General features: G+C 50.7%; 1 protein-coding gene across 13 annotated transcripts in view; it reads right to left on the bottom strand.

Moving 5' to 3' along the window:
- MAP4 (microtubule associated protein 4) overlaps nucleotides 1–20,063 on the bottom strand; it is a 154,126-nt gene that overhangs the window by 103,459 nt on the left and 30,604 nt on the right. For 11 of the 13 annotated variants that reach the window (XM_065630292.1, XM_065630293.1, XM_065630295.1 and 8 more), the window contains one exon: nucleotides 342–598. In XM_065630292.1, the coding sequence (XP_065486364.1) occupies nucleotides 342–579 (238 nt within the window). In that variant the 5' untranslated portion in view covers nucleotides 580–598. Of the gene's footprint in view, nucleotides 1–341; nucleotides 599–3,151; nucleotides 3,268–4,885; nucleotides 5,150–20,063 lie in introns of those variants that run through there. The other 2 variants (XM_065630290.1, XM_065630291.1) reach the window with 2 other exon arrangements.

The raw sequence follows: 20,063 nt of genomic DNA, 5'->3' as shown, positions 1-20,063 counted from the left end.
AGATGAAAAGCGCCATGTATACGGTCAGTGCGGCACTCACACCCTGCAGACGCGGCTTTGTCTGAGAAGCACAGGGCAGCCACAGAATAGTGCCGTAAATAACGGCATCTTCTGAGGCCTGGGAGCAACGGCTTATTGTACAGGCTGAGGGACTGAACAGGAGGCAGAGCAGAAAAGCAAGAAATGGGATTTGATCTCAACCTTCGCTTTTAAAATAAATATCTCAAGCCAGCAGCATCCGAAAGCCCTGTCCCAGCAGGCCTGGCAATGCGACAACGACCACAAGTGTTCAGTGGAGCTTAAGTGATGCAGATGTTTGGGTCTGTGCATTAGACACTTACGTTCCACCTGAATACCGTCTGCGTGGGCTTTGCTTTTTGGTTCCTGGCTCCCAGGTTTTGCATCGTCGTCATCCAGCAGAGGCACGTAGTCTGTTTTATCTACTGTTTCTCCAACCACATCGTCGAATTTCTCGGCCTCCAGGGTGGCGATGAAGTCCCTTTTCACCTCCTCCTCAATCTCGGGGGGCGGCTCGGTCAGAGCGTCCGCGAGGCTGAGGTTGTGATCCAAGTCAGCCATGCTTCAGCACCTCTGCAGCCTGAAACCAAGAGAGAGATACTTTAGTGAGAGACCTTTTCAGTTTACTCAGAGTTTGGTGTTGTCGACTGTGCATCTCCTGTGCCACGACACGATCACCAACATCTGCCGTAGCGCTCAGTAATTCCCAGGTGTTTACAATCCCCCACACCAGCACTGAAACAAAATCGTCTGCATCAGCTTTTACTGCACGAATGTTGCACCTCATGTGATGTTTTATCCGAATCCTAAAAAAATGAAAATAATAAAGCCAGTCCCTGGCCGGCATAAACGCCATCTGACATCAATTTCTGCCCTGCCCCAGGTCTGCGACTTAATTACAGACCCTCAGCAGCACAACGACAAATGACGCAAGAGAATTTAGTTCCCGGGCCGGACTCCCCCCAGCTCCCCTATGGAGATAAGGGTTCCATAATCTCTGCTCTATACATTCCTGAGCCCTTGGGAGGGGCGGGCAGCACGTTTATGTCCTCAGCAAACCTTGTTAATACCGGCAAACCGGGGATTGGTGCTGGGAGCTGAAGGTTTAATTATGCTTAATGAAGAAAAAAATATAGTAGGGTACACACTCTATAGAAAGCTATAAATTGGGCACATGAAGTAGAAAGAATCATCATCTACCTTTTCCTCCCTGATTTGTATCTCAACACCCAACTTACCTTCCTGGCCCTGCAGAGAAAACACACCTGAACTGATTCATTTGTTCTGCAGCTCCGGCTTTCATGTTGGCACAACACGCACCCATCAACAATCATTCATTTTTTCCTTTTGAAGTGATTATTAGGAACAGCCACCCATGAACACCGAAGTGAATTTAAATAAAGCTGCATGAGGGAGCAGCCCCCACGATTCTGACGACAAAAGGGCGTTTTGCAGCTTTCTTTCCGAGCTGCGTCGGTCTGTGTTCTGTGTGGACGACGCTATCGAATCACGAAGACATCAAAAGCTCTAGTGACACGTTCTAAACGTTTGCAGAAACTGGTCCAAACTGTAAAAACCAAACCCGTCAAGCGCCATCAGCATCTAAACTGGCACAGGTACAATTCCCACCATGGCGGCTCAGCCTCCGTTAACTCCGGTCTGCGTTTGGAAGCACAAACAGGGATACGAACCCGTATCACACTGTTAGAAGCACAATCTGTGCAGGCTCTGCCTGTTAACCAAAGATTTACTCCATTTTAGGGAGCCCAACACGCCAACGCAGCCGGGCCTGGCTGAGGATTAGCAGAGAACATGTACACGGCAGCAAGTTCAGAGCTCGACAACAAATTCATCGGAACGAGAGGATACGAAGGAGCTTAAGTGACGTGACTCATCATTTTACAACTAGTTCTCGCTCTGTTGGACAAGAACCACCAAGCTACATTCAGAAAAAAACTCAGAAATAAAGCCGAATCTCCAGAACTGTGTATGTGAGGAGGCACAACACTGAAAACACAAGGGGCGTTTGTGCGGGTGGGTCTGGAAAGGCTGACCCGGGGGGGACACGGCCCCTCTTGTCCCCAGCACAAAGGGGGGACACGGCCCCTCTTGTCCCCAGCACAAAGGGGGGACACGGCCCCTGTTGTCCCCAGCACAAAGGGGGGACACAGCCCCTCTTGTCCCCAGCACAAAGGGGGGACACGGCCCCTGTTGTCCCCAGCACAAAGGGGGGACACGGCCCCTCTTGTCCCCAGCACAAAGGCTCCTGCTCCCCGTGAACCCGGCGGCAGGTCCAGCCCCGCAGCCCCAGCACGGCCAGAGTTCACATTCCCCACCAACGACGGCATCACACGGCGATTGGTGCTCGGGAATCACATGCGAGTCTATCACGGAAACTAACGCAGTTAAATCTGTTCCTTTTTTCTTTAACAATAAAGGGTCGGGCTTCAAGACAGATCAGACTTCACGCGGCAACTGTGGGTTTTGCTGTTGGGATAAAGGCACCGAAGAGTTACCAGAGCGGGAATACAGGTGAAGGGGTTGGAGCTCCCAGCCCTTTGTGCAGGATTGCGGTTGGATGAATGGTGGTTACTTTAAAAGCCATCTTTATACTGAAGCGAGATGTAAAGTCCCCACGTTTCTTTTGGATGGAGTCCTGGGCCGTTTGAGGCCGCAGCATCACACTGAGCACACACCGCCGAGCGCTCGCCCCGCGCTGCGCTCCGCCCAGCCCCGACATCGCCGCCGAGCCCTGACCTTGGCATCGGCCGCTCGCTTCCAAGGGCGAACGGGGCTCCAAGGAGTCAAGTTTACAACCATGTCCTCCCTTGCTTTCAGCTTGCAAGTGAAATGATGGCTTTTAGGTCAATCTCAAACAAAAATAAACATATATGTATTTGGAGCTATGAAAATTGCACTTAGCGTAAAGGAGAAAAACAACACTTAAAATTTTCGACAAGCCGCTTCATGATGCTACTAGGAAATGGAAGAATCAAGATTATGGTCAGAAAACAGCTACAGAACATCTAATGACTTGGGGAAACTCGGGCACTTGGGGAAACCTCTCCTTTTAACCTCACTGCAAACGCTCATTAGCAGTAATTACGGTCCATAAGATGAACGATCCACTCACCGTTTTCACACGTTCACTTCAGATTAAACGCTCCTGCTCTTTCAGTTCCAGAGCGCCCTTTGAGGAACAGTTCCTCTGCGATGAGAATCATTTTGGCAATTTGGAACTTTTGCATCTAAATTTTGAAGACAGTGCATTACGAAACTGCCAGAGTATCCAAAAAGACGAAAACAGAGCAAGAGGATGTGCAGAAGCAAGTACTTGATAAATTAAGCCTAGAATAGAAAAAGACAGAGGCCCTGGACATGGAGCATCACGATCCCAAGCCGGGAACCACCTACAGCCAGAAGCCCCTATGGCCGTCACCACGGGCCGCACTCAGAGCAAGTCTCTCAACAGTATTTAGATCAGAGGAAGCCTCTGAGCAGCGTGGAGATAGCCCCGAAATTATTTAGTCCTTGTTCCACGGAGATATTCAGTCACTTTTCCTCTAGACTCAAACAACTGCGCTCCAGTTAACGGAGCAAACGGCCCCGGTGTGGGGTCAGGGAAGCGGTTCGGAATTCCCAAACACCAACCGAGGCTGATCCCACCCAGACCACCCTCTGACGCGTGAATATTCCAGCACAAACCACCGGCGGACTCATCGATTGGGCTTTTTTGGGTCCACATTAACGTGGAAGCGTTTTATGAAATAGTTGCCACAAAACAGCGTTGACGATGTCTCTAGGAACGAGGACACTAAAGCCATCTGCTTTCTGGGCAAAAATAATTACGAGGTTCTGCAGAATTATCAGCAGGACATTTCCTTGCCTACATTTAACTAAATGAGGAATGCAGAAACTATGTATAAAAAAAAAATAAATCAGCATAACTAATAAAAGCCATTCTGCATTTTTCGTAGCAAACATAGGGCTGGTATCTCGGGCACATGGAAGTACCTGGGAGACAACGGGCTGGAAACAGCCGGGACAGCCCGAACGGGGCTGGAAACAGCCGGGACAGCCCGAACGGGGCTGGAAACAGCCAGGACAGCCCAAACGGGGCTGGAAACAGCCGGGACACCCTGAACGGGGCTGGAAACAGCCAGGACAGCCCAAATGGGGCTGGAAACAGCCGGGACACCCTGAACGGGGCTGGAAACAGCCGGGACAGCCCAAACGGGGCTGGAAACAGCCGGGACACCCTGAACGGGGCTGGAAACAGCCGGGACACCCTGAATGGGGCTGGAAACAGCTGGGACACCCCGAACAGGGCTGGAAACAGCTGGGACAGCCCGAACAGGGCTGGAAACAGCTGGGACAGCCCGAACAGGGCTACGACAGAGGCACCTTCTCCACCTTCCACCTCCCATCGAGCGAACCACAGCAGTTCCCAGCCTCCCAGCTGGAACTGGGGCTTCTGGAGTTCCCGAAGGCAGAATCAATGAGTACAGCGCCCAGGTCGTGCCCAAGGGCAGGGAGCGAGTCTGGAGCGCAGTCATATGTTGGGCGGCTTAGAAAGATGCTTCCTATAGCATTTGCATTGCTGTGGAACGACACTATAACAGCTTTAAATTATTCCAGGGCAAATAAATCATATTAATTCACTTTTTTTTTTAAAAAAAAAAGAATTGTTTAGGCCTCTTCCTGTTCCAGCAACAGCTGATCTGCTACATTCAGTATTTGCCCCATCTGTTCTTTCTTGTGCTCAGAATCTGCGTGTACCCAGTGAGTAACCTGTTTGTTCTGATAAAAAAAAATGCATCTTGTTAGTTCATCTGAATGATACAGAAGAGTTATTTTAATCTCTTACCGGTATCACAGACCCCCTTATCCCGGTGTCTTGTTCCAAAGAGCTCCTACTATTTCCTCAACTCAATTAGTTTCTCCTTTTTGAAACGAGCTCCTTTCTGGGTGTTCCCACCATCTTATTTGATAATTTACAAGGCTGAAGTTCACTAACGTAGGCAGAACTTGTGCTCTGCGAACAGATTGGAGAGTGATGGACTCACAGCATCCCCGGGATCCCAAATCGGCCGGAGCGGCACCTCCTTGCAGCCGTTTTCCTCCAAGTGACCTGGTGGAATAACTTTGAAGACACATCACCCCATCCAGCAGCAACACAAACAGCTCAGACTTGCATCAGCCGATGCCTCCAGCTCCCCATCTAGGGAAGAGTGGAATTTATTTCCTGCACTTTGTGTTTCCATTTTGCAGCTTCCTCCACCGCGCTGCTGTGCACGCGGCCCCGGGCACGCACAGCCTTGGAATTTAAAGTTATGATCTGTCTGACCCAGATTTTGTGCCTCTCGTCTGAAGGTGGAGAAAGGAGAGAGCGGGCAAGTGGGGGTGGGGGATGCTGTCCCCCCCCCAAATTATACATATATATATATATTTCTATTTGAAAACCTGTCAACTGTTTGGAGCAAATCATACTTGGCACGAGCGGCTGCCTTGGCTCAGGTTTTTGGCAGGGGAACAGACGATTTTTCGCAGAGCACCCGGGGCTGTGCTCATCCTCCTTCTTCCTCTCCACACCAATCCAGACCCTCAGTGGTTGTTTCCCTACTATTATTCACTAGATATTCCTCCCTACCAAAGTGCAAGCAACCTTTACGCCAAAGGGGTGGTAGAGATCTGTTCACGAAAGCAGTACATCTAAGAGGAAAAAGCAACGAAGCACCACTTCCTCGCTTTTTGTTGCTTTAAAGGAGACGCTCTGATGCACAGATTTATAAGAAGCATGTATATGATTTCATCGGATCCACTTGCTCCTTTAAAATTAGCTCCTAAGTACACGCAGAACAAAATCCCCGATGGAAGGAACGGGGACAGCTCAGCCATAATTGCGATGTCTCTGGCTGCAGGTCAGCTTGCTTTTCTTAGACAGGGCTCTCAGAGGCATAAGGAGCCGGGGGGAGCAGCTAAACGCCAAGTCACCTCCGCAGGGTCCTGCCCATCTGCATCCATCCATCAAAGGGCCAGGACACAGCCGCAAACCACGCTGCTGACGACTCGCACCTTCCACAGCCGGGCATGGCACATCTATGAGCTCATTTACATCTTTATAAATTATTTTTGGCACAGTCTGCACCAGTGGGATTAAGGGGGTTTTTTTATTTTTTAATGAAGTCAAACAAGGTAAGATCTCGGCTTTATTTTTGTGAATGTTCCAAATTGCTCAAATTACTAGAGGTTTCTTCTCAGAGGTGAAGAGATGCAGGTCAAGGGACTTTTAATAAAGTCTTTCGAACAAAACTTACAAATTTGTGCTCAGCTCAGTTGCTAGAAAAACCAACACGACAGCCTCCAAATGGGTGTCCTAGGAACGAGCTCCCCAAAAACGCCACGATGTGCAATTATCGTCTGACTAGAGGAGAGAAGGTCGTCCAGGCCAGATACCAAAGAGCTGCTAGGGAAGCATAAGCACCTGATAGCACATACATCATCATACCACTAATTATCTTTAATTATCACTATTTAAATATCTTCTTACTAATTTCAATATCTTCTTACTAATTTCAAATGCATGTTTGAACTTTCTGCAACATTCCAGTAGGAGTCATGTCACACAGAACCACATTCTCCTTCAGACGATATGTAAATACAGCAAGAGAGTTTCCAACTATTTATTTACACAGCTCAAGTAATTGCCTCCTCCTTTATGAAGGGCAAAAACGTCAAGTCCAGAGAAGGCAGATTTGGGGCACTGGTCGGTTTTACACCAGGATTGCTACAACAGACAAAGCACTTGGGGAGGTGTTTCCCTTCTCAGTACAATTCTCCACCAGCCTTCTGGCTAATTTTAAATATATTATATGAAACAGACTAAGTAAGTCCAAGAACCTCCAAGCTCCCGAAGATAACAAGTCAAAAAGTGCATTACTAAAGGAAAACAAGTCCCTATTATTGCCCTCACAAGGCCAATGTGGGTTTGTCCACGCAAGACTTAGCGAGCCCCAACCCGTGGTACCCGGGACAGGGAAAGGACCAGCAGAGGCTGGGGACACGGCGGGGCGTCCCTAAGACAGCAGTGCCACCAAACCACACGCTAATAACCATAAAACGGTGCCTAAGGCTTCATGCAAATCTCGGTTCAATTCCACAATCGGTTTATGGCCACGCATGAGATAATGACCGTGTTTAACTTTAACGAAGTCGTGATTCAGCTTGTCAACAGGGTTTCAAAGCCGGCGCAGAGCTGCAGCCTCTATTGCTTCCTCATAACGCGGTTTGCTCGGAGCCGTGTCCTCTTGCAGGTCCGATATCTCACTCCTTAGGTCACTAAGAGCCTTCTCCTCAGCCTTTGATCCCGGCTGCCCGTCTCGTTTCCCTACAGCCAAGAGCCTGCCCAAGGGAGCAGGTCAAACGAGCTCCGGGTGACACTGAGACAACCCCGGGGACTCTCAGGCTTGTCTGCGGCCTGTTCGGCCGTGGGCAACCGACCCGCCCCGCCGGGCAAGCGCGGGGCCGGGACAGGGCCCAGCAGATGGAGACGAGCGCTCCAAGCACCGCCGGCCGCCCCTTGGGAGAGGAAAAACCCGGAACAGGCGCGAACGTGAGCAAAACCACGGGATCCAGGCACAGTCCTGGGTGGAACACGTGTATGTACGTGCTTTGGAGAAGGAAAAAAGCCCAGATCAAGAAAGGAAACAAGCCTAAGGAAGTGGAAGGGGACGGCGGTTCACTGGTGCCTCAGCAGCCCGTTCAGACGCGACAGCTGCACGTGGACCTCCGGCCGGAGCCGAGGGAAACCAAACCCACCCCGGCGACGGAGAGACCTCGGCACGGAACGTCCTTTGGACACGGCGCGCTCTGGCTGACAAAGCCTATTTTCTAATGCCATACCTGCAGCTTTTACAAACCACAACTTCAGAATTCCAAAGCTGACGGCTTAGAGAAGTGCGGTCATTTCAATTCACAATGCCTCATAAGAGCCTACACAGTTCTGGGTTTATTCAGTATTTCCAAAGAAAATTTCCATCAATTTGGAGGGTTTCATTACTTAAGATACGAGCCATTTCTCCACTGTTTAAAGCAAAGCATTATCTTTGCTGTTAATTGGTACGGCAAATATACTCAACTTCTACAACTACATCGCATATGAGCCTCTAATGAACGTTTCTGCTCCATAAGCTTGAGCCGTTTTCCTCAGCTAGACGTCCCTCAGGAACACTCAGAGCCGATGAGCCGTGAGTTCGCCACATTCAATTATTCAGATGGCGTGTGAATCAGCAAAGTAAGGCTGCAGACAGTCTCTCAGTCCTCATTCCTCTTCAGTAATGGCAAAAAGATCATGTTTTCTGGAGATCTGAGACAACTTTATGCATGTCTGGAAGGCAGGATGAAAATAGCTTGGAGAGTCAACAGTTCATCAGATGATAAAGTCTACAAGATAAGGGCAGAAATCCTGAAGCAGCCGGAGGAAAGCTGTAAAATAACCTTCTCTCTACATGCAGGTCTCCTACTCGCTGGCAACATAAAAGCCATAATTAAAGTCAGCCTGGGAGCTGACAGCCCCAAATCTTTCAGGTTTACTGAAGCTACATTTCAGTTTATAGCCAGTCTTTACAGATGTACAGGTTCACTTACTTAAAATGATCTGTACTCGATTTAACAAAAAAAGAAGCCATTTTTCTCTAAAGGAGCTTGCAAAGCAGCTGCAGGGAGCAGGGGAATGCCATGCAGGGGAGGGAACAAGTTCTCAGGTACAGACAAACTGTCACTTGAGGAAACCGGGTTGGTTTGCCTTTGGGAAGCCTCCCAGGTCCAGGTCCAGGTCCAGGTCCAGCCATGAGCTCTGCAGCTCCGTGTGGCAGCTCCACCGCCGGGCAGATCCGCAGAGTGCACCTGACGTGAGTCACCAGCTCACGAAAAGCTCCCAAAGGCAAAGAAAACTTTCATCGGAGCTGCCAGAAGGGAGACTATGGTATAAAAACAGCTGCTAACCACTGAAATACCTGATGAAGGGACCGGACGCGTTTACGGCTGTAACGAACACAAGACTGCCCGGCTGCTCCACCCTCACCTGGTGATCCAAGATGATGTTTTTCAGAACACTTCAGCCTTCTGTCACCAAGGACGGATCGGTGCATCACTCAACCCTCCACCTTCGCACCTGCACCTACAACAGACCCTTCCAAGAGCCACTCCCCGAGTCTGCTATTCTTTGAAGACCACCGTTCATATTTGAAACTGACGATCAAACGCCTATGAACAGAGCAAGACGAGTCCCACAGACCTTCCGCTTTGCATCTTGAAGGCAAACCTCAAAACCAACCCAGTCCTCCCGAGCTCCCCGGCCATGCACACAGGTTTGGAAAGGATCCGTTTCTCGGACAAGGAGGATGATGCGGGGTGGAGGGCACGCGGAGCACAGCCCGGAACTACACATGCTAAGAACCAAAACGAGATAAGGCTACGGGAAAAAATTGAGGAATAATTCCAGAATTTGCATCTCTGATGCAGGAGGTCAATCTCGTTCATTCAAATTTTTAGGTAACTCTTCTGGTCCCAATTTAAGAACTGAAATTACTTGGGGTGCTGTGAAGCCAGCGCTAGGAGTCCTACCTAGTCCTGCAATAGCAAGGCAGCCACCGATCTGCTTACTAATACACAAAGATCCTCCTCCTGCTGCTTCGGAACACCCACAAGCTTTTACTTGGCTGCAGTTGCTCTGGTTGGTCTCTGGTACAGGGCCAGAAGTCGGTACAGGAGGAAAACCTTGACTTGCAAACACTGTGAACACAACCAGAATTAATATGGTCGGCTCCAAAAGCAAGAACCTCATGTATATACACAAGACGTTTGTTTCGCACTACTCCCCACCTCCTCCTTCCTGCATGGAAATGCAGCTTTAAGACAAAAGCAAATATTATCTTATCTGAGAGGTCCCTTTCCAGAGCACCACACTTCCAGTCCCACACAATCCACGGGCCGGGATGCAGCTGGTAACAGGAGGGAGAGCCTTGTGAAGTCAAGGGGATTTTCCTTGTTCAGTAGTGTTTGGTTTTTAAATCTCTGGGTTGGTATTGTTCTCCCTCTGGTTATTTCCCAGTCAAAGATGAAGGATGGCAACACAGAACGCCTCCTCCGCAGCTCGGCCTGGCGACCGGTTACCGTTCAGGTACCTCACCTTCCACGAGCACCACGACGGCAGGCGGCACATCGACAGCAGCTACGGACACGTCGTCACTCGGAACCCTCACAGCACTCTGGATACATCTGTTTCGTTAACTTATTGTCTAACTCTAGTTTGGACTACTAGCATTCTTCTTTTAAGGATAAAACTTCCTCCTTTTGTGGGCAACACAAGATCATCTACACCAACTTCAGAGAATCACAGAATCCCAGGTTTAAGGGACCTCAAGGACCACCTGGTCCAACCTTTCCTGGCACAAGCCCGGTCTAGACAAGCTGGCCCAGCCCTGTCCAGCTGAATCTTACAGCGCCCAATGCTGGGGAACCCGCCCCTGCCCTGGGAGGTTATCCCAATGCCTGGTCGCCCTCCACATGAAACGTTTCCCTCGTACCCCACCAGAATCTCCCCAGCAGTAACTTGTACCCGCTGCCCCTCGGCTTTTCCACGGGGCTCCTTGTCCCAGGGGATGTCCAGCTGCTCTGCAGCCGCCTCCGCGCCCTGTTTGCGGGGTGAGCTCTGCCCTCGGCCTCTGCTCTCCCTGCACCGCCCAGGGCTGGCACGTCCCGGCTGCTGCTGCGCCCGGGCTGGTGTTTCCAGGTGCGAGACCTTGCACTTGGCCTTGGTGAACTTCATACGGGCCGTGCCAGCCCAGCTCTTCCAGCCTCTCCAGGTCACTGCAGGGTGGCTCTGCCTTCCCAAGGGTCCACGTCCCCACCCAGCTTCGTGTTGTTGGCAAAATTCATCGGAGACACTTGATCCCATGAGCCAGAACTTCATCAGGGTTCACCTGATCCCAGCGTCCAGAACTTCACTGGGGACACTTGATCCCATCATCCAGAACTTCATCAGGGTTCACCTGATCCCAGCGTCCAGAACTTCAGAATATACCTGATCCCATCATCCAGACTTGTAACATCGATTTTTACGAAATTAAGGAAAGACGGCTGCATCACGTCGGCTGCAACACTTGGGACGAATGGTGAAAGAGTCTGGGGCTCAAGTTATCTTCTCTACCCTCTTTCCATTTTTGGGTGATGATGTGGGATGGAATAGAAAAATTAAGTCCGTAAATGATTGGCTTCGGGACTGGTGCTACAGGCAGGGCTTTGGGCTCTTTGATAACGGCTGGGTTTATAAGACACCAGTCCGGTCAGTGATATGTGGGAAAGGTTTATCCCACAGGGGTAAAAGGATGCTGGGACAGGAATTAGCAGGGCTCATTTGCAGGGCTTTAAACTAGATTTGAAGGGGGATGGGGTTGTAGCTGGGCTTGCATCAGTGGGGCAGCACGCTGGAATCCATAAAGACCGGGAGGCCCCTCAGGCCCCTAGGGTGCAATCGGTGTACTCGGCTCGCTCCCTGAAGTGCCTGCACACCAATGCACGCAGCATGGGGAATAAGCAGGAGTTAGAAACCTGCGTTCGGTCAGGAGATTATGATCTGGTGGCATTAACAGAGACATGGTGGGACAGCTCACATGACTGGAATGTGGTCATGGATGGCTGTGTCCTTCTCAGGAAAAACAGGCCAGCCAAGCGTGGTGGTGGAGTTGCTCTTTACGTGAGAGAGCAACTACAATGTATAGAGTACTGTCCAGGTGCGGTTGAGGAGCAAGTTGAGAGTTTGTGGGTGAGAATCAAGGGGCAGGCTGGCAGGGGTGACACTGTCGTGGGAGTCTATTACAGGCCACCAGATCAGGGTGAGGATGGTGATGAGGCCTCTACGGGCAGCTGAGCGTGGCCTCACAGTCACAGGCTCTGGTTGTTATGGGGGATTTTAACTACCCTGATGTTTGCTGGAAGGACTACTCAGCCAGCCAGTCTCAGTCCAGGAGGTTCCTCCAGTGCATTGACGAGAACTTTCTGATGCAAATGGTGGAGGAGCCGACTAGGAGAGGTGCGCTGCTGGATCTCGTCCTCGCTAACAAGGACGGTCTGGTTGAAGCAGTAAAGGTGGGGGGCTGCCTTGGTTGCAGTGACCATGAGATGGTGGAGTTCAGGATCTCATGTGGCGGGAGCAGAATACCGAGCAGAATTGCAACCCTGGACTTCAGCAGGGCCAACTTTGGCCTTTTCAAACAATTGCTGGAGGAAATCCCATGGGCAGGGCTGCTTGAAGGTAAAGGGGCCCAAGATAGTTGGTTAGCATTCAGGGACTGCTTCTACCAAGCTCAAGATCAGAGCATCACGACGTGCAGGAAGTCAAGGAGGGGAGCCAGGAGACCTGCGTGGTTAAACAGGGAACTGCTGGGCAAACTCAAGTGGAAGAGGAGGGTTTACAAATCATGGAAGGAGGGGCTGGCCACTTGGGAAGAATATAAGGCTGTTGTCAGAGGATGTAGGGAGGCAACTAGGAAAGCTAAGGCCTCCTTAGAGTTAAACCTGGCAAGAGGGGTCAAGGACAACAGAAAGAGCTTCTTCAAATACATGGCAGATAAAACTAACACCAGAGGCAGTGTAGGCCCACTGATGAATGGGGTGGGTGCCCTGGTGACAGAAGATACAGAGAAGGCAGAGTTACTGAATGCCGCCTTTGTCTCTGTCTACTCTGCCAGAGGCTGTCCTGAGGAGCCCCGTACCCCTGAGGCCCCAGAGGAAGGCAGGGCAATGGAGGAGTTTGCCTCAGTTGATGAGGACTGGGTTAGGGACGAGTTAAGCAATGTGGACATCCATAAATCCATGGGTCCAGATGGGATGCACCGGCGGGTGCTGAGGGAGCTGGCTGAAGTCATTACTGGACCACTCTCCGTCATCTTTGCCAAGTCTTGGGAAACGGGAGAGGTACCTGAGGACTGGAGGAAAGCAAATGTCACTCCGGTCTTCAAAAAGGGCAAGAAGGAGGACCCGGGCAACTATAGACCGGTCAGCCTCACCTCCATCCCTGGGAAAGTGATGGAACACCTTATCCTTGGTGCCATCTTAAGACATATCAAGGATAAGAGGGTCATCAGGGACAGTCAACATGGCTTCACCAAGGGGAAGTCGTGCTTGACCAACCTCATAGCCTTTTATGAAGACGTAACAAGGTGGACTGACGATGGCAGAGCAGTGGATGTGGTCTACCTCAACTTCAGCAAAGCATTTGACACCGTCTCCCACAGCATCCTCACGGCAAAACTGAGGAAGTGTGGACTGGACGATGCGGTAGAGAGGTGGACCGCAAACTGGCTGAAGGAGAGAAGCCAGAGAGTCGTGGTCAATGGGGCGGAGTCTGGTTGGAGGCCTGTATCTAGTGGAGTGCCTCAAGGGTCAGTTCTGGGACCAATGCTATTCAATATATTCATCAACGACTTGGATGAGGGAATTGAGTGTACTATCAGCAAGTTTGTTGATGACACCAAGCTGGGAGGAGTGGCTGACACGCCAGAAGGCCGTGCTGCCATCCAGCGAGATCTGGACAGGCTGGAGAGTTGGGCAGGGAAAAATTTAATGAAATATAACAAGGGAAAATGTAGAGTCTTTTATCTGGGCAGGAACAACCCCAGGTTCCAGTATAGGTTGGGGAATGACCTGTTGGAGAGCAGTGTAGGGGAAAGGGACCTGGGGGTCCTGGGGACAGCAGGATGACCATGAGCCAGCACTGGGCCCTTGTGGCCAAGAAGGCATCCTGGGGTGTATTAGAAGGGGAGTGGTTAGTAGGTTGAGAGAGGTTCTGCTTCCCCTCTGCTCTGCCCTGGTGAGACCTCATCTGGAATATTGTGTCCAGTTCTGGGCCCCTCAGTTCAAGAAGGACAGGGAACTGCTGGAGAGAGTCCAGCGCAGGACCACAAAGATGATGAAGGGAGTGGAGCATCTCCCTTATGAGGAAAGGCTGAGGGAGCTGGGGCTCTTTAGCTTGGAGAAGAGGAGACTGAGGGGTGACCTCATCAATGTTTATAAATATATAAAGGGTGGGTGTCAGTAGGATGGAGCCAGGCTCTTCTTGGTGACAACCAACAGTAAGACAAGGGGTAATGGGTTCAAGCTGGAACACAAGAGGTTCCACTTAAATTTGAGAAGAAACTTCTTCTCAGTCAGGGTGACGGAACACTGGAACAGGCTGCCCAGGGAGGTTGCGGAGTCTCCTTCTCTGGAGACATTCAAAACCCACCTGGATGCCTTCCTGTGTAACCTCACCTAGGTGTTCCTGCTCTGGCAGGGGGATTGGACTAGATTATCTTTCGAAGTCCCTTCCAATCCCTAACATTCTGTGATTCTGTGATCACATTTTGAATTCCCCTTTTGAGAACTCATCCCCAAAGTACTGCTTTAGGGAAGACATGGGAGAGAGGTCATGAAAGAGCCCCAAGTTGTTGCTCTGGAAGTGTTCAGAGTTGCAGATGAACCTGAGAAAGCTGGACTTACTGGTTGCTTTTCTGGCTCGCTAAGATGACATTGTGATGCTTGAAGATGATCCCACTCAGCAGCCTTGCGTCTCTGGAATGCAACATTTACCTAGCACAGAGTGGCCCTTGTTTCTTCCAGAGATCTTGGTGTGAAGTCCAGCGTGCATGGACAGTGGTGACTCACATTTCAGGGTCTCAGTTGCAGTTTTCCATCAGTTACCTTCCCTTCTGCCCTTAATTTGGGTTCTTCTCAGCTCAGGGTGAGGAGACACTTTTTGTAGAACTTGTCTTCTGTAAGCAGTGAAGACACGCAGTGGTTCTAGAAGGAGATGGCATGGGAACTCCAGGCATGAAGCCTACAACACTCTTTATCAATACACTTAACACTGAGCCAAGCCAAGACCGCAACTTCTTTTGCTCTCTGGCTTTGAAGAGCTGAATTCTGGCCACAGAACTTGTAGAGATGGAAAACTCCAGCCACCCAAAAGAGTAACTCTCCCACATCCCTGTGAATCAGACTTTAAATTGCTTTGAATTTGGCCAAAAGCCTGAAGAGAATTCTGCTGTTTCCCCACGGTACGTACCACTGCGGAGGGAGCGTCGCTCCCTTGGACAGCAGGGGCCCAAAGCCACCTAAGAAACCACTTCAACCGATGGAAGATGTGGCACAGAGCTGGGCAACGCTACCCAACCACAGGGTGAACACTCATGAAGCGAAGGTACAGCTGTTCACAGCTCCTCCTGTCCTAACCGCAGGTGGACCCTCAAGAAGGACGAGGAGCGGCAGGAAGCCCACCTGAGCCAGGCCCAAGTGGCTGGAGAAGCTTATCTGGAAGCCCAGTCAAGCCTGTGAGCAGTAAGGACGGTGGGCAGGGGGAGGCTCACGCAGGAGAGGGTCTCATGTCAGCCTGGCCACAAGTGGACAAAAGGCAGAGCCAGAGCTTTGAGGTGTGAGGCTGAAGGAACAGGGATACAACTGCGGGGAATCAGCCCAGCAGAGCACTCCCAACCGTGGCTTCACTCGCACCCACCCCCAAAAAATACATGGTGTGTATTCCTGCCTGCAAAGAGCGTTTTATCATTGTTAATTATACTTAAGCACATCGAGATAAGAGAACACCAGCCTCCCGCACAACCCCTCCCTTTGGGCAATTTCCCTACTATGAACCAATTTGCGAGATGGGGCAGGACGGTCCAGCTCTGATTGCTGCATTACAGGTTGTACTGTTTCCAAGCTGATAAAAAGTCACATTAAAAAACTTGCCTTAAGTTACAGCAGGATAGATGCTCTGCCAGAGCAGCTTCACTGGGAGGACAAGAATAACTTTCCTGTAAGGCCCAGCAGGGATTAGGGACTCGAGAAGGTGGATTAGTGCCCTTGGCCGGCCTTCCAAACAGCCACATGGAAGATGAGTTCATAGATAACAACCGGGAGGCGCTTCCAAGTGTCCGGCTCCACACAGGCCCACAAGCCTTGAAATCAGAGACCTAAAAAAGGCTGGTACGTCATCTCCAAAAACTAGAAATGCTTATCTAAGGAGAATAAAGGAGTCTGCCCATGTCTGCACAGACCTAGTCCTAAAATACTTTAAAGAAAGAAACTGCCCAGAGTCGGATTTGTTTGCTGGTTTTCAAGCTGTCTCACAAAGACAGGATCTTCTGTGCTGCTCACCAGGAGAGGCAGCACCAAATAAGGCGAGTTTCATTAATCACGGGGGGGAATATTCTCTTTGCTCTTGGCAGAGGACGGAGGGAAAGCCAGGGTACGAAAAGCCTGGCTGTGAGCAAAGCCCTTTTTCTGCGCTGCACATTGACTGGGGAGCCGCAAACTGAAGCAGCGGGTGAGCAGCTGCTCCGTCAGCTGCTTTCCTTTAATAGCATGGGAAGGGAAGGGAAGCGGCTCCCACCTCCCCGAGAGCACAACCCAGCACATACCGGCATGCTGCCCTTCTCCAGGGAGGGACGGAAGAACGGCACATCGAGTAGAGTGCATCGGGCAGTCTGGTTTTTATTAGGTGTTTTGTACCTCCTCATTCTTCTTACCACTGCCGCAGACTACTGAGTGCGCAAGGAGGGAGAAGTTTCTCTCCAGAAGCTCCCCTCAGTCACCGAGTGCTCATGTCGGCCCCTCCGAGTTCATCCCACGCCACATTTGTCTGGCACGTGCTGCTTCCAGGGTAACAGGTCTTGTGCTTCCTGGAGAATTTCGGCTTTTATTTCTAAAATGATTCCTTCTGTTATTGCTTGGGAGGAAATCTGTACAGTACGAGCACTGGAACTGCAAACCAGGAGACGAGAAAGAGCTCAAGTCATGCTGTGAGACAAACAACTTTTCAGAGATCTAGTCCAGCTGACTGACAATAGTAACGCCAATGTACCATCATAAACACACAGCATTTCGCCTCATGGGTCTATACACATCTGAGAGGGCAGGAGGGATGGATTCTCAAATTAATCAAAAAAGCACTCACTGAAGAGTAAAATAGGCAGCCATTAAATAGCATTTAGTGTATTACAACCGTATCGTAGCTCACCCATACACAAAGTTTGTTGTACTAAGCCTTGAAAATTCCAAGTTAAACTTTCCGTTCACCAGCAGAAACAATTCAAGCTTGTGGAAAGGGTCTGGCAGAAAGAGACGAGACTTACGCTCGGCAGCTCTGCTCCCTCATTCCACACGGGTTATCAGGAGGGATAAATCAAGTGATAGATGGTGCTGGGAAGACCCTGGGAAGCAGAGCTCCTGGAGACCAGCGTTGTGGCTTCTCCCCCTCAGCCACACAATGTGGTGCCCACCAGAAAGACTGGACAGCACCTGCAGCAGGGGAACAGCTCTAGAGAAGGGCCCCAAGATCAACATGTTAGCCAGTGTCGCTCAAAAAGACCCCATTTGAACAAGGAGCATAAACCATCACAGGTTACAGCAGCCACAAAAAGAGAAGCAGCTTGTTTGGCAACCGGGAACACAGAGTCACCGCTTCCAGGAACTCCTTTACATACCAGCTTTGCTCCTTTACCCACACAGAATCATTCTGGTTGTGGTAGTGACTGTATTAGAGTAGCTATTTTACTTTTAATTAAAATAAGCACTTCTCTTGACAACGTAATTATAGAGCATGAGAACCTGTCGATCAGGACACAGAACTGGAAGTTTCGAAAGGAGAAGGTTGACTAGTAAACCATTTGCATCAATGGCAACTCGTCACCAGCTGATGTTTCAGAGCCAGATGAGCAGAACATTAAACCTGTCAATGCTTTTTCAAGTAGATTTGCAAAGAGCAAATACTTTAAAGCTTTCTACTGCTCAAAGGTCAAAAACACTTTGGAAGGATGACACAAACCACGCTGCTATACCAAGAAATGAGTTTTAGCTACTTGCTATAGCTGAGATCTCGCAGAATTTGCAAGTAGGCTGGTTCCTGGACTGTGGGGTTGCCTCGGAGAGTCGTGCCCTGCCTGGGGCTGCAGGGCCAGCAGATCTGCCCGAAGGAACCTGGAAGCAGAACAGACACAGCCGAACGGCCGGGGAGGCCGTGGCTGCCAGCTGAAAGCCACAACAAAGCGTTCTGGAAGCAGGTTTGCGAAAAGGAGAAGCAAATGCTCTGCCAGAGCCCAGCCAAGGGTTCGGGGCAGCAGCCAAAGCAGAATTTTGTGACGGTGTAGGCAAACCAGCTTAGAGCGAACGTGCCCATTTACCAGCATCGGCAGCTTTGCGTTCGCTTCACGTGTTCGACTTGCTGGCCAGGAGCAAGATTCCATCCCTGTATTTCCACAGAGGTGGTGCTCAGGTGCTCAGAAATTCACGGAGGAACGAAGCCACATTTGGGGTAGGAGCAGAGTAAACCCCGAGGATTCAGAACTGGGGAGCCTGCTCCTTCCTGCTGTTAGGAGCAGCTTTGGGACAGCCCAGTCTGGCTTTACACAGCCGCATGTTACTGGGACAGGCTCTTGGCACCACCTTTTGCAACTCAACGCATTGATTTTCTTCATCTTGGGGAAACCCCACAATAGATAAAATGGAGATTGAGCATACTACATACATGCTACTAGGAATTACTTCTAAGTAGGGATATTTGTGCCTACACACAGATGAGAAGGACAAAACGAGAAGTCCTTTTAAAACAAGGCAGAAGTCTATAGCTTGCAAAATGCTCAACACACGTGATCACCTCTGCAAGCAGAGCTGAAGTCTTTGGCTACAATAGCTCACGAGAGGGTTTGCTGGAAGCTGGGGAGGTAAATACTGCCTGCCTGCGATCCCAGAGACACAGGCACTGCTGTCTGGTAACGGAACAGCTTCAAAACAAAGGCAGAATGATAACTTGGCTTCAGAATGGGATGTGAAATGGGGAAAGGTCCAGTGAGTCAGCAGCGAGCTCCCGGCGGGGAGAACACCCGCTGCTCGAGAACAGAACACGCGGCACGCTCACAAACTCTGCTCCCAGAGCTAACGCACCGCGGGCCAGTGGAGCCGAGACCTTCCCTCAGCCAGAGAGCCACCTGCACCGTGCCATGATCTCAGCATCCATCACCGCCTGTGCCTGAACACACGCTGCCACACTCCAGGCAACATCACCAGGCGCCTACACCAGTCCCCATACCTCCCTTGCTATCGAGGGGATAAAAGAACAAATACAGGCACAGAGAAGTGCTCAGAAATTTGCTCAACAGTACACTGAGGTGCTGGACAGAGTGCAGAGGAGGCGGTGAAGCTGCTGAGGGGCTGGAGCACAAGTGTGATGGGAGCGGTGAGGGAGCTGGGGGTTCAGCTGGAGAACAGGAGCTGAGGGCAGACAGGGACACAAAGAAACGGCCTCAAGTTGCACCAGGGGAGGTTGAGGTTGGATCTGGGGAACAATTTCTCCCCGGAAAGGGCTGTGGGGCATTGGAACAGGCTGCCCAGGGCAGTGCTGGAGTCACCATCCCTGGAGGGGTTGGACAGACGGAGATGAGGTTCTCAGGGACACGGGGCAGTGCTGGGGGGGGTTATGGTTGGACTCCATGATCTTGAGGGGCTTTTCCAACTGAAATGATAAGTGATTAATGGGTATTTAAGCTGTAGGCCAAAGCCTGCCTCAAAACACTGCTAGACTAGAGGTTCAGTACGTTCGTGTCTCCTTCATAACGGTATTTATCAGACTCTTGAATTACAAAAGCAACCCATTCTGAAGGCACTGTGGCATCCCAGACTGCAGAACTGCCCGGCAAGGAAGGCCCAGGTCCCAGAGCAGACCCCTGCGCAGCCCCGGCCCCCGCTGCGCTCTCCCCAGCAGGGGAACGCTCCTGCTCCCACGCGACCGTTATTCGCAGAGAGGATCCCAGGGATTTCTGTTGAGCTCAATTCGGTCATGCAGTTGGCCAAGTGCCATAAGAGCATCACAGAACTCCTCAGTTCTGGGAAGGGAGCAGCATTAGCACGGTACAGACATATTAACAGCATTAAAAGTGGCGGGTGATGCAAGAAAGAACTGGGTAACTGAAGAGAAATAACTCTCCCCAGAAAGGCGTTACTGCCGTACAAAGTTC

This window comes from Caloenas nicobarica, chromosome 2, assembly GCF_036013445.1.
Source record: "Caloenas nicobarica isolate bCalNic1 chromosome 2, bCalNic1.hap1, whole genome shotgun sequence".
In the NCBI taxonomy this organism is placed as follows: domain Eukaryota; kingdom Metazoa; phylum Chordata; class Aves; order Columbiformes; family Columbidae; genus Caloenas; species Caloenas nicobarica.
Note: the sequence above shows the minus strand (reverse complement) of the source record. Positions and strands in the feature narration are given on the sequence as shown.